The sequence below is a fragment of the Pristiophorus japonicus genome, chromosome 26 (genome assembly GCF_044704955.1).
Source record: "Pristiophorus japonicus isolate sPriJap1 chromosome 26, sPriJap1.hap1, whole genome shotgun sequence".
NCBI classification, from domain to species: domain Eukaryota; kingdom Metazoa; phylum Chordata; class Chondrichthyes; family Pristiophoridae; genus Pristiophorus; species Pristiophorus japonicus.
In genome coordinates this window covers 12,265,035-12,279,941 of record NC_092002.1, presented here as the reverse complement: position 1 = coordinate 12,279,941, position 14,907 = coordinate 12,265,035, and the positions used below count along the sequence as shown (strand labels likewise).

At 45.5% G+C, this 14,907-nt stretch overlaps 1 protein-coding gene across 1 annotated transcript; it reads right to left on the bottom strand.

Moving 5' to 3' along the window:
* Positions 1-224: 224 nt before the first annotated feature.
* Positions 225-14,794, bottom strand: tbcb (tubulin folding cofactor B). Its single transcript, XM_070867823.1, has 6 exons — positions 14,456-14,794; positions 10,221-10,364; positions 8,344-8,440; positions 4,095-4,286; positions 1,841-1,913; positions 225-1,690 (listed from the first exon to the last, which is right to left on the bottom strand). The coding sequence occupies exons 1-6, from the start codon at positions 14,576-14,578 to the stop codon at positions 1,573-1,575; spliced, it is 747 nt and encodes a 248-aa protein (XP_070723924.1). The 5' UTR covers positions 14,579-14,794; the 3' UTR covers positions 225-1,572.
* Between the last annotated feature and the right edge of the window lie 113 nt (positions 14,795-14,907).

Here is a 14,907-nt window from a genome sequence, read left to right as displayed (position 1 = left end):
AATCAACGACCTGGCTTCGCAGCCGTTGCCCTCCTGCAGCAGCACGCGCTGCTCTCTGCAGTGGTCTGCCACCGCACGCTGCTCCCTCCAAAGGCCCCGCGACCGTGTCGATTTCCGGGCCACCATCAACGTCCCAAAGCGCTTTACATCCAATGAAGTGTAATCCCTATTGCAATGTAGGAAATGTAGCAGCCAACTTGCACAACACAGAACCAACACCAGAATGCAATGAAAAGCTACCATGAGGCAATGATGCTTTATTTCTCCACTATCTTCTAACTCTCATCAAAAAACACATTGGTGTACATATGTCACAACCTTGCTGCGGGGAAAATTTCAGTACCGCAGCCCATTGTCAAACAGGTCATGGTAACAAAATGACTGATTAGCAACAGAATTTGAAAACAGTTGTGCAGGAAAAAAATCTGGAGATAAGTGAGTGCCAGTATACATTTAACGTTAAATTGGATCATCAGCAATATTGACCATTAGCACAAGTTAAGGCAGAAACAAAAATGTTCTTTTCATTCCAAGAAACACAAAAATATTATGCACACACCCAGATCATGAAACAATATTTCAGTAGCATAGGAATAAATTACTGCCCTGGCTTTTTGTAAATATAAGGAAGTGGGTGTTTGGCAAAGTGACAAACTTTAAATCCCCATTAAATGTTATAAACTCACTGAAAAATATAGGAAAGATTAGTAAAAAATAAATCAGGCATGTTTACCATACAACCTTTTACACAGCTGATGTGACATTGTACTCTGCATAAATAACACCGCTCAATACGGAACCAAGGCAGCACTAATGCAAGAATGAAAGCCTTCTGTTTATAGGGATTGCACCCACAGATTGCTCAGAATAAGTTAAGAGAATTAGCAGCAAGCACTATTGTGACCGGTTGTCCCAGGAAATAAGTGACACATAAGCTACTAACTTTCAATAGCAATCACCAAGATACCTGGCAGTATTATCTAACGTTACTGTGGTCTTATTATCGAAAGTTACTATTGTGGCGATCAGTTGACAGCTTGGTGCTCCGCCCTAGTGAGCAGAATTGCAAAATGCACAAGTATAAAAGACACGCAGCTCAGAAGGGATGAATGAACACCATTCTTTCACAAAAATAGCTAAATGAGGAGTGGCGGGCAATGCTGAGCCATGATGATGTTGATTCAATAGGATTTTAATCTCCATGGCTTACATCAATCCCAACAACTTTTCAGTGAAATGTTTACACAGAGAATCCCAACAGGGACTCAAACAGTGTCTTCTGACAAACGAATGTACTTTGCAAATTCTGCACAGATTTACAAGAATCTAGTGTCAGCTACTAAACCGGGAATTATATTCATCCTGCAAATATAAAAGTGATAGATGTCTTTATTTCACCATGAGCCAAACTTTATCTGCGGAGCATGTAAACCAAATAACTGCAAAGTCCCAACTGATTCAGGGACTCGCCACCTGAATGTGGCTGCAATAAGGAATCATTGTGTTCAGGATCGTCGGGACAAAAGTCCACAGACAGGGCGTCAATGCTTCCAAGATGTAGACAATTCGCATTCACATTTCGTCATTGAGGCCGTAGTCATCCTCGGGATAGTCTCCCACGGTTACAGACTGCGGCTTCACAAACGCACCATACTTGTACTGACACTCAAAATACTTCTTCCCATTGACGCTGCGGAGGAAACAAAACTGGAATTATTTGGCGAGAAAAAAAAAGGACTCGAATCATTGCAATTCTACTGTGGCAGTTTTACATTCAAAGCGCTATTTCAGCACACGATTCAATTGGCGGTAGTGTGGAATTCCACAGCAGAGGTGTTACCTTCCATCATGTTTCCCTAAGGGTTCATCATATTTCAGTCCAATCCAGTATCCGGGTTTAAACTCAGTTTGGCCTGAAACAGACAACCCAAAACGTGAGACATACTTGCATTTGTTGATATTTGAGACAATGTGCAAACGCATGCTGAACTTGTGAATGTTTAAGATGAATATACATTAAGTGGCAATGAAATGTGCAACTGAGATCGATGAGAAATGTTTTCACTCAGAGGGTGGTGAACCTGTGGAATTCTCTACCACAGAAGGCTGTGGAGGCCAAGTCACTGAATATATTTAAGAGGGAGATAGATAGATTTCTAGAAACAAAAAAGACATTAAGGGGTATGGGGAAAAAGTGGGAATATGGTGTTGAGATAGAGGATCAGCCATGATCATATTGAATGGCGGTGCAGACTCAAAAGGGCCGAATGGCCTACTCCTGCTCTATTTTCGATGTTTCTATGATTAGACATCATCATAATGGGCTCCTGGCAGAAGCTGGCTGACCGAAAGAGACCTGCGGGTCCTCGTTTCATGCTGGAAACTCTGCTCAACCAGAACCAACAAGCTGCACAAATTGGCTGTTTTTCTTGAAAAAAAAAAGGAACATTTTTCAGGCTACACTTCAGAAGCATGCAACATTTAAACAAAAACATTAGTATCCGACCAACGCCGCGAGAGAAAAGCAGCAAAATTCCCCACGGGTAGAACACGCAGGCCAGAATAGTTTTAGAACCAGCATTTCTTACATTCGAGACAAAAATCCTCTCTTCCCAGTTACATAGAGAATAGGTGCAGGAGTAGGCCATTCGGCCCTTCGAGCCTGCACCACCATTCAATATCATGGCTGATCATTCAACCTCAGTACCCCACTCCTGCTTTCTCTCCATACCCCTTGATCCCTCAGAGGCTGCCTCAAATCTCATCATTCTGGGGTTGAACATCTTGCTCCATAATGGTTAGCCGAAATCCAGAGAATGGAATGGAATCCAACAGGGACCAAGGCTACACTTAAAGCTGGTTCCAGCCTGACCAATGATGGTCTCCCCAATTTAGATGGCCATAAATATAGTCAGCTCTGATGGAGTTAGTTTACTATTCTAGTTTTCATTTCATTCAACAAAACATACAGCACAAAGGAATCTGAAGGGATCACATCTGATGCTCAAAAAAGAAAAGAAAAAAAAATCTTGCATTTATATAGCGTCTTTCAGCCAATGAAGGAATTTTTGAAGTGTAGATACTTGTAATGTAAGAAACGTGGCAGCCAATTTGTGCACAGCAAGCTCCCACAAACAGCAATGACATAATGACCCAGATAATCTGTTTTAGTTATGTTGATTGAGAGATAAATATCGGCCCCAGGACACCGGGGAGAACGCCCCTGCTCCTTCTTCGAAATAGTGGCCATGGGATCTTTTACGTCCGCCCGAGAGCAGAGGGGGCCTCGGTTTAATGTCTCATCTGAAAGACGGCACCGCCAACAGTGCAGCGCTCCCTCAGCACTGCACTGGGAGTGTCAGCCTAGATTTTTATGTGGAAATCTCTGGAGTGGGACTTGAACCCACAACCTTCTGACTTGGAGGCGAGTGTGCTGCCCACTGAGCCACAGCTGATACCAAGATGCACCAGAGAGAGGAGGGGAAGCAGCTTTAAAACGTGGAACTACACCTTTGAAGATCAGTCAAATTCGCCGACTGCTGTTAGGAGAAGCAGAATCCACAGCTGCCCTTAATATTTCTGGTTGTTTAGCAATTTGGGCGCCGGAGGGACTGGAGTGCATCGTTACCCCCGGCAACCAAATTTTAATTTGATTTTATATGTTTTAAAGTTTAATTTGTTTTAATTGCCAGGTTTTAGTGTTCCCCTCCCCTTTTATAGGGGGCACTTGTAAAAATCATGATTTTAATGCCCAAAAAAACCTACCAAAAAAGGGCCTGAAGAATGTTTGGAGTGTCCCCCAGATCGGGGGGCACTTGATTTAATGTTTATGTTTGCCCCAAAAAGAGTTGTTTAGCAATTTGTTCTCAGCTCTCAGCAACCATGGACTCAATGTGATCAGCTCTCCTGATTCAAGAGACCAATTGTTTTCCTGGATTACAGCCCAAATTGGAGCTTTGTACCTCCAAGTGTGTAGGTGGCAATGAATGTTCCCCAATACAAGGCAGATTTTTCTTAAGCTCCAGTGTCTACTATACCAGCTTTCTTCACACTTTACCACCATGGATTCCACCGCCTCGTCACAACCAACTTACCAACATACATCACCGTGCCTCGTTTGGTTGGCTGGCCTGATATTACAACCTCACACCTTGCACCGACGAGGATGGCATCTGCCAAGACTTTCTCCTCTTGCTCCCTCTGCATGAGCTCAGACTCTTCCTTTGCTTTCTTCTCCTCGTTGTACAGGCCCAATTTACTGCGCTTCAGGAATAAACGCGCCGACTCTAAAATGGAAACCAGTTCATTGTTCGGTTACAATCAGCCAGAAGCACTTTCAGCATTACTCCAACAAACTGGGAAAAGTATAGTTCAACGCCTTTGTGCAAAAGTTAACTAAACAAAGGGATACTGGGGGGGGGGGGGGGGGAAATGGAAACCATTCCCCAACCAGGGTCACATGCTAAACTTCATCCATCAGCTCTCAGCAACTCCAGCTCCGTACTCGGCTGAAGCAAATGGCACCAATCAGACAAGAGGCAGTTCATTATCCCAGCCTCTATATAGACCCCTCTCTGGGGTGTTTTGAAGAACGAGAGGTGATCTCACTGAAACACAAGATTATGAGGGGGATTGACAGGGTAGATGCTGAGAGGTTGTTTCCCCCGGGCTGGAGAGTCTGGAACCAGGGTCACAATCTCAGGATAAGGGGTCGGCCATTTAAGACTGAGATGAGGAGGAATTTCTTCTGCTAGAGAGTTGCGAATCTTTGGAATTCTCGGTCCCAGAGAGCTGTGGATGCTGAATCGTTGAGGAGATAGATGGATCTTTGAACTCTCGGGGAAAATCAAGGGGATCGGGTGGGAAAGTGGAGTTGAGGTGGACAATCAGCCATGATCTTATTGAATGGGGGAGCAGGCTCGAGGGGCCGAATGGCCGACTCTAGCTGCTAATTTTTACATTCGTCCTGTTTCAAACTACAAAATTGTGCGCTGTATTTCTTCCTTTACACCGGTGCAAATGGATAGAGTTTTGTTTCTGAACTATCTGCTGTTAAAAATGCAAACCAGGTGGTGTTAACAAGGTCAAATGAGGTGAAGCAGGTCACTGTCTGACCCCATCATTAAATGAGACAAGGGAAAACAGTACGATGATGTGGCATTTTGTCTGCATTCCTAATTACTCAGTAGATACTACTCATCAACATGGGATACTGCTATCTCACCACTTGCCAGTTTGGACAAAGACATTTAAGTAGACTGGTGCCCATTCTCTCAATGCCCAACTTAAGGCTACAAGATGGGAGATTAATAGGGGCTCCATAAGGATCAGTTCTCACAAAGCTTTTCATCACCGATTCATTCAAAAAGTTACTGAGAGCTGTAAACGTCAGAACGTTTATGCTGGAACAGTTGGTGCCAAGTTAAGCGAAGTATGCTATCAAAAGTAATTATTATACTTAAAAATTAAGCGTCATGAGTACCTTTTAGCTTGAGCCAAAAGTGTTCTGTCAGAGGATGTTTTTGCTACCTCGGAGATTGAGTCATAGAAATTTACAGCACGGAAGGAGGCCATTTCAGCCCACTGTGCCCGTGCCGGCCGACAAAGAGCTATCCAGCTCTCGGTCCATAGCCCTGTAGGTTACAGCACTTCAAGTGCACATCCAAGTACTTTTTAAATGTAGTGAGGGTTTTTGCCTATACAACCCTTTCAAGCAGGGAGTTCCAGACCCTCACCACCCTCTGGGTGAAGACATTTCCCCTCAACTCCCCTCTAAACCTCTTACTGATTACTGGGGGATAATGGACAGGCCATGTTTCTGGTGGTTGAAGGGTTCACTGTTCCACACTCGCCAAGATGTCACTTCCAAGATTGGTTTCAGGAAATATGGATTGCCCCAAGGAATCCGCCTCTTGCACCAACCAATGTTTCCATTCATTTAAAATAAATTTTTTATAAAAAGTGCACGGCCCCTTTAAGTGGCTGTGTGGCCCATTCAAAATACCACGTACGCGCATTTTTGTTTTTGCATTGAAAAGCCAGCATTGACTGCGCGGGAAGTCCAGGGAGCTGCGCGGCCTCGCAACTTAAAGGGAACATTGGCGCCAACTAAAAAGCAAGTGTTCGGGAGAAGGCCAAAACATAGCAAGCTTCTCGAAGATATCCTAGCCATGTGCATATAGATACATAGGAGTTGGGTCAGGTTTCATCTCATGGTTAAGGTTTTTGCATTCTTTTTACTTATAAATGGATTGTGGATTTGTCCTGTAGCAAGAAATAATAAAAGTTAAAAGTTTCTCATAATCAGGATGCTTTATATTCAGATTTCAGCATCAGCAGTATTTTGCTTTTGCTTTAGGGTTTGATGTGTCAGGGTACAATTTAGCTGACTGCACGTTTTAGCTTCTGCTGCAAGTGCAGAATCTGAGATTCGTGTCTGTTTGACTAAACATGGTCAGTACATTGTGAAACGAGATGGGCCTAAGATAGCGACAGAAAGTGAGACAATGTTGGCATCTTGTGTTTTGTAGGAACGACCTCATTTTGGGGTGGGGTGGGGGAGCCTCATTGTATCAGGATTTAATGAATCATCTAGGACAGTGCGCGTGACTAGAGGCCTCGAGCTTTCCATCACAATTTGTAGAGGATCAGGATTGAAAGGATCAACAAAGGTTGCATTCTACCCAGAAGGGAAAGGGGTAATATGGTTTATAGAAACATAAAAAAATAGGTGCAGGAGTAGGCCATTCGGCTCTTCGAGCCTGCACCACCATTCAATATCATGGCTGATCATGCAATTTCAGTACCCCTTTCCTGCTTTCTCTCTATACCCCCTGATCCCTTTAGCCGTAAGGGCCACATCTAACTCCCTTTTGAATATATCCAACGAACTGGCCTCAACAACTTTCTGTGGTAGAGAATTCCACAGGTTCACAATTGTCTGGGTGAAAAAGTTTCTCCTCATCTCAGTCCTAGATGGCTTACCCCTTATCCTTAGACTGTGATCCCTGGTTCTGGACGTCCCCAACATCGGGAACATTCGTCCTGCATCTAACTTGTCCAATCCCGTCAGAATTTTGTTTCTATGAGATCCCCCCTCATTCTTCTAAATTCAAGTGAATATAAGCCTAGTCAATCCAGTCTTTCTTCATGTCAGTCCTGTCATCCCGGGAATCAGTCTGGTGAACCTTCACTGCACTCCCTCAATAGTAAGAATGTCCTTCCTCAGATTAGGAGACCAAAACTGCACACAATACTCAAGCTGTGGTCTCACCAAGCCCTGTACAACTGTAACAAGACCTCCCTGCTCCTATATTCAAATCCTCTTTCTATGAAGGCCAACATGCCATTTGCTTTCTTCACTACCTGCTGTACCTGCATGCCAACTTTCAATGACTGATGTACCATGACACCCAGGTCTCGTTGCACCTCCCCTTTTCCTAATCTGTCACCATTCAGTTAATAATCTGCCTTCCTGTTTTTGCCAAAGTGGATAACCTCACACTTATCCACATTATACTGCATCTGCCATGCATTTGCCCATTCACCTAACCTGTCCAAGTCACCCTGCAGCCTCTTAGCGTCCTCCTCCTCACAGCTCACACTGCCACCCAGCTTAGTGTCATCTGCAAACTTGGAGATATTACTTCGTCTAAATCATTGATGTATATTGTAAATAGCTGGGATCCCAGCACTGAACCCTGCAGTACACCACTAGTCACTGCCTGCCATTCTGAAAAGGACCTGTTTATTCCTACTCTTTGCTTCCTGTCTGCCAACCAGTCAATACATTACCCCCAATCCCATGTGCTTTAATTTTGCACACCAATCTCTTGTGTGGGACCTTGTCAAAAGTCTTTTGAAAGTCCAAATACACCACATCTACTGGTTCTCCCTGATCCACTCTACTAGTCACATCCTCAAAAAATTCTCGATGTCGCATGCTTCGAGGCAGTGTGTGTGCCAAAGACTTGGTTGAACACAATAAAAGGATTATGTTGGAAACCATATTTGGTGTCATATTCAAATTCTTTTGTATTTCAGCCCTGCAATTCTCAGAAAGTACCCCTCAGGTGACCGCTGCCCACTTCAGTGCCCGGATAAAGAGCAGTCTGGTAGACAGTTTCTTGCCTAGCCACGAGACTCACTAATGGGTTAAGCAAGAAAGAAATGAAGTAGAAAAAAAAGAGAGCAAAATATGCACAGTTCATTTTAAAAAAACAAGTCTCTGCTTCTACGTGCTACAGAATACAGACCCGTCATCCCATGGTTGTAGTACAAATAAGAAAGACATTTGACAAAATTAACCAGTACCTAACATGGTTCTCCTTTAAATCATCTTACCTGTTCTCTTTTCATATGCTTCATTGGACATTTCATATTTTATAACTTTAGACACATCCTCGAACTCTCCTAACTTCACTCCACTTTCGTCTATTACCTACAAAACAAAACATGTGAAATAATCACCCCAGTTAACTTTAAAAGGAAGATAGCAATAACCATTCTGCACAGTTCCAGTATAGTAAAGGCAGGTGTTCGGGCAGGCCAGCAAGGAGGCCCCGAGGTGAGGGTAGCGGTGGTGAGGCGAGCGGCGGCGAAACGAGGTCGGCAGGGTTGTCGGGTCCGGATTTCGGAACATTTTATGGATTCAGGATGATCCTGCTACCAATCGGTCCGGAGTCTGGAACATTCCGGAACTCCGGATTCTCGACGCTGCACCTTATTACTAAAAGAATGAATCTGATGAACTAAGTTGTTCATTGACAATTGCCCATTCGCAACTCCTCAGATAATGAAGCAGTCCATGTCCGCATGCAGGAATACAGGCTTGGGTTGATAAGTGGCAAGTAACATACACACCACACAAGTGCCAGGCAATGACTATCTCCAACAAGCAAAGGTCTAACCATCACTCTTTGACATTCAACGGCATTACCATCGCCGAATTCCCACCTTCAACATCCTAGGGGTCACCATTGACCAGAACTTAACTGGACCAGCCACATAAATACCGTGGCTATAAGAGCACATCAGAAGCTGGGTATTCTGCAGCGAGTGACTCACCTCCTGACACCACAAAGCTTTTCCATCATCTACAAGGCGTAAGTCAGGAATACTCTCCACTTGCCTGGATAAGTGTACAACACAACAGCACAAGAAGCTTAACATGATTCAGGACAAAGCAGCCAGGTTGAATGGCACCACATCCACCTATCTAATTATTGACTCCCTCCATCATTGGTGCACCATGGCTGCAGTGTGTACCATCGGCAAGATGTATTGCAGCAACTCGCCAAGGCTTCTTCAGCAACATCTCCCAAACCCGCTACCTCTACCACATAGAAGGACAAGGGCAGCAGGTGCAAGGAACACCATCACCTCTAATTTCCCCTCCAAGTCACATACCATTCTAACTTGGAAATATATCGGCCGTTCCTTCATCGCTGGGTCAAAATCCTGGAACTCCCTCCCCAACAGCATCTTCACCACACGGACTGCAGCGGTTCAAGAAGGTGGCTCACTACCACCTTCTCGAGGGCAATAAATGCCAGCCTTGCCAGCGATGCCCACATCCCATGAACGAATTAAACAAAAATGAATCCCCATCTATCAGCTCAGCAGTGACGATGGGGCCAAACGAATTCTCTCCATTGTAGTGATTTCACGCCACCCCAAAGACTGCAGTAACATTCTAAAAAGGGGGACATTTAGTTCATTGGATTCATTCTTTTAGATTCCAGGAGGTGGAGAGATTGCAGAGTCTAGGATCGAGGCAGCTGAAGGCACTGACCGCCAATGGTGGAGCATTTAAAAATCGGGAATGTTCAAAAGGCTGAAATAGGTGTATGAAAGACAGACATCGATCACTGGTTTAACATCACATCCAAAAGGATGGCAGCAGGTTCAATTATGGAGCATTGCTGTAATTCTGCATTCAAGTGCCAACCTAGATTGTGTGTTCAAGTGCTGGAATTAGAGAAAGCAATAAAAAAAATACTAACATGATTACTTGGGCAATAAGGAGGACTGAAAAAAAAAACATGGTATTGGGGCAATAGAAAAAAAAAGGATTTTTTTTTAAAAAGTGGAAGATTATAAAAGGAGCATCATTGAATCTTTACCCAAAGCAAATAAATTCAAGTTGCAACGCAAAAAGTTGGGAGGTTCCCATTCAATGAGCTTTATTGAAAGCAGTTATATAACTGGTTTGTACTCACATGTATCCGGCAGTTGTCATCAACGGGATAAGATCCAAGCAGTGCGTCATCTTGGCTCAGCAAGCCAATGAACTTATCATCAGTGCCGAACAGCTGCAGCTCCATGCAGGAGGCAACGGAGCCCACAATCAGTTCCAGTTTGCACTAAAAATTAACAGTAAGGTTTTAAAAACAGGCTCATCGCAGCACTCCGAGGATTGAAACAAACGGGATACTGGGTTTGCAGTGTGGTCTTATTTTTAAAATCAGTACAATTTTTATACTACTCTGTAAAGAAAATTGTGAAAATAAATGCGACGCTTGCTCACATCAGTGCGCCCATCTGCCTCGACAAACTAATTTCTAACTACTCTTTTCAGTATATCCTTCTAGCAGCCTACTGCTTAAAAACATGACAACCTGTGCAGCGTCCCAATTCAGCCAGCCAGCCTGTGTCCCAGTCTATCTTTTCTCCTTCATTTCACAGCCCAAACAAAAAAAAATCCAAGGTCTTTCCAAAATAATGGGCGTGAGGTGTTCCGCAATTGTCGAGACCGGATAGTGAATTGTTTACAGACTCTGGGGCAATAATGCTATCTTGTCAAAGCCACTTATTGTTAAAAAGAGAGAAAACACTATGCTTTAAAAGCCAATAGTAAAATAAACTCTTATTCCAATCTTTTGAGCAAATGGTGTCAAAAACTGCAAAGACACGACATCCTCCTGAGTATCATCAGTGTACACTGTTCTATTTCCAAACCAGAGTAATTTATGTATGAATTGCAAAGCTAGGACTGCAACACTGATCTTGTGGGACACCACCAATCCTATATCCTGGTATATTTTAGCACCCAATCGCACCAGCTAGACAGGGTTCGAATTACTTATAGATTATTGCACTTTCAAGTGCACATCCAAGTACTTTTTAAATGCGATGAAGGTTTCTGCCTCTACCACCCTTTCAGGTAGTGAGTTCCAGACCCCCACCACTGTCTGGGTGAAAAAAGTTCTCCTCAACTCTCCTCTAAACCTTCTACCAATTACTTGATATCTATATCTATAGTTATTGAACTCTCTGCTAAAGGAAATAGGTCTTTCCTATCCACCATCTAGACTCCTCATAATTTTATACGCCCCAATTAAGTCTCAGCATCCTCTGTTCCAAAGAAAACAACCCCAACCTATCCAATCTTTCCTCATATCTAAAATTCTCCAGTCCTGACAACATCCTTGTAAATCTCCTCTGGCACCCTCTCTCGTGCAATCACATCCTTCCTATAATTTGATGACCAGAACTGTACAATAGCCTAATTAGTGTTTTAAACAGTTCTGATCTAACCTGTTCTTATATTCTAATGCCTTGGCTAATAAAGGAAAGTATCCTGTATGCCTTCTTAACCACAATATCTGTTCTGCTACCTTCAAGGATCGGTGGAGAAGCACGCCAAGGGCCCTCTGTTCCTCTACATTTCTCAGTATCCTACCATGTATTGTGCATTCTCTTGCCTTGTTAGCCCTCCCCAAATCTATTACCTTGCACTTCTCTGGATTGAATTCCATTTGCCACTGTTCTGCCCACCTGACCAGTTCATTGACATTTTCCTGCAGTCTACAGCTTTCTTCCTCACTAGCAACCACATGGCTAATTTTTGTATCATCTGTAAACTTCTTCATCATGTCCCCTACATTTAAGTCTAAATCATTGATATATACTATAAAAAGCAAAAGACCTAGTACCGAGCACTGGAACCAGCCTTCCAGTCACAAAAACACCTGTCAACTATTACCCTTTGCTTCCTGCCACTGAGCCAACTTGCCACTTTCCCTGGGAACCCATGGGCTTTTACTTTCGGGACCAGTCTGCCATGCGAGTCCTTGTCAAAAGCCTTGCTACATCAAATGTGCTACCTTATCGACCCCGCTTGTTACCGCTTCAAAAAATTCAATCAAGTTAGTTAGACTCAACCTTCCCTTAATAAATCCGTGCCTTTCTAATCGACGATATATACTGTCCCTCAGAAGTTTTTCCAATAATTTACCCACCAAGATTAGGCTGACTGGCCTGTACAGTACAATGTTAGCAGTGCTCCGGCATGCCACTTGTAGCCTGCTAAACCCCTTAATATTTCATCTCTCACTATGTTTATTCCATCCAATATTTCACACTACTCCTCAACTGCAACATCTGCATCATCCCCCTCTTGTGAAGCCAAATGCAAAGTATTCATTAAGAACCCACATCTTCCACCTCCACACACACACACAGTCAGTGGCCAAACTGAATAATCAGCTGGAGCGTCTTTCTTTTCAGTCGGAGATCAGGATGTTCAGTGCCCAGAACGTACTCCGTGCTCAAGGCGAGTCCAGGCCAGTGGTTTGTCCCAATTGCCCGCAGACAAACTGGTGCTCCCAGGTACAGGTTGAGGTAGGGTAGATGGATCTTAACTCTGCACATAAACTGGGCATGTCCAATTCTGACATGTCCTCCAAGTGGAAAAGTGCCCGATTTCACATACATACAAATAATAAATTGCAGAAAGCAAAAAGCTGCATGTCGGCACTTGTACGTGTCGGAGTCAGAAGGTCATCAGTTCAAATCCCACTCCAGGGACGAGCACAAAAATCTTGATTGAAACTCCTAGTGCAGAGGGAGTGCTGCACTGTCGGAGGTGCCGTCTATCGGGCTGAGGCATTAAACTGAGGCCCTGTCTGTTATTGGAGGTGAACATAAATGACCCCATGGCACTGTTTCGATGTCCTGGCCAATATTTATCCCTTTGATCAATATAACAAAAACAGATTATGTAGCCATTATCACATTGCTGTTTGTGGGAGCTTGCTGTGCACAAATTGGCTGCTGCATTTCCTACATCATAGGCAGTCCCTCGAAATCAAGGAAGACTTGCTTCCACTCTAATAGTGAGTTCTCAGGTGACTGTACAGTCCAATACGGGAATTACAGTCTGTGTCACAGTGGAACAGAGTGGTTGAAGGAAAGGGTGGACGAGGAGTCTGGTTTGTCACATGCTCCTTCTGCTGCCTGCTTGATTTCTGCATGCTCTCGGTGATGAGACTCTAGGAGCTCAGCGCCCTCCCGGATGCTTTTCCTCCACTTAGGGAGGTCTTTGGCCAGGGATTCCCAGGTATCAGTGGGAATGTTCCATTTTATCAAGGAGGCTTTGAGGGTGTCCTTCAAATATTTCCGCTGCCCACCTGGGGATCGCTTGCCGTGTTAAGAGTTCCGAGTAGAGCGCTTGCTTTGGGAGTCTGGTGTCGGGCATGCGGACAATGTGACCCGCCCATCGGAGCTGGTCGAGTGTGGTCAGTGTTTTGATGCTGGGGATGTTGGCCTGATCGAGAACACAGACGTTAGTGTGTCTATCCTCCCAGGGGATTTGCAGGATCTTGCAGAGATATTGTTGGTGGTATTTCTCCAGCAATTTGAGGTGCCTGCTGTACCTGCATGCCAACCTTCAATGAATGATGTACCATGACACCCAGGTCTCATTGCACCTCCCCTTTTACTAATCTGTCACCATTCAGATAATAATACACCTTCATGTTTTTTGCCACCAAAGTGGATAACCTCACATTTATCCACATTATACTGCATCTGCCATGTATTTGCCCACTCACCTAACCTGTCCAAGTCACCCTGAAGCCTCTTAGCATCTGCAAACTTTTATTTTTGGTGTGCAGTCACTTGTAATGTGGAAACGTTGTTGTAATGCAAGTCTTTCTTTGAATGAAGGATTTCCACAGCACTTGCTGGCCGTAGCTGTCGAATGTCGATGACTGGATGCTCCTTCAGCAACTTCCAGCGCACGACCGGCTGCGCAGCGAATGAAAGCTAGTCGGTTCCGCGCATGTGCCCCCACGACCCTCTCTCACTGACCCTGCCAACGTTAGCTCCGCCCCTAAACTTAAGCCCCGCCCACGCTCAATCGGCCTCGCCCGTGACCCCGCCCACGCTCAATCGGCCTCGCCCGTGACCCCGCCCACGCTCAATCGCCCTCGCCCGTGACCCCGCCCACTCCCACCCGGGACTCGTCACACGCACAAGCGGGGCCGCCTACTCCCACTTTTGACTCCGCCCACGCCCAACTGGCCCCGCCCACGCTCACCCGGGACTTCATCACACGCACAAGCGGACTCCGCCCACCGGGGCCTTCGGTTGTCCGTCGCCTGGGTTATTTATCCCGCCGCCGCCGCCTGCCCCTGGGGCTGCGCTCCCCCCCCCGCCCCCGGTTACTCACTTTCAGCTCGGACACGGTGATGCCGCGGTTGAACCGTTTCTCCGCCACGAACGACGTCAGCGAGCTGGTGATCCGCACGTTGACCGCCGCCGGCGACACCACCCGGTACGAGTCCGCCTCCATGTCCGCTCTGGGTGTGTGGATGTGTGAAAGAGACGCGGGCACCGTGCGGCCCGGAGACCGTGTGTGTGTGTGTGTCTGTGGGCGGGCCGGGCTCCGCTCCCCGGGGCACAGGCTAGGCTAGGGGTGCGGTGCGGCCGCTCTCCGCACACGGGTTTGAATGTTTGGACCGTTGTTCTCTCGCGCAGCTCCCCCTCTCGGATTCCAGAATATTCCAGCGCTGCTCCGAGGCGGCGGTGCGGGTTGGACGATCGGCAGGCCACGCCCACTGCTCGCCGGCCAATCACGGGGAGGGGAGGAGCTGGTGCTGGGCAGATGGAGAAGTGAAGATG

Coding starts and splice junctions, on each gene's coding strand:
- tbcb (XM_070867823.1), bottom strand. CDS start 14,578: ATGGAGGCGGACTCGTACCGGGTGGTGTCGCCGGCGGCGGTCAACGTG. Junction 10,365..14,455: donor TCACCGTGTCCGAGCTGAAA/GTGAGTAACCGG, acceptor GTTAATTTTTAG/TGCAAACTGGAACTGATTGT. Junction 4,287..8,343: donor AGCATATGAAAAGAGAACAG/GTAAGATGATTT, acceptor TTTCCATTTTAG/AGTCGGCGCGTTTATTCCTG.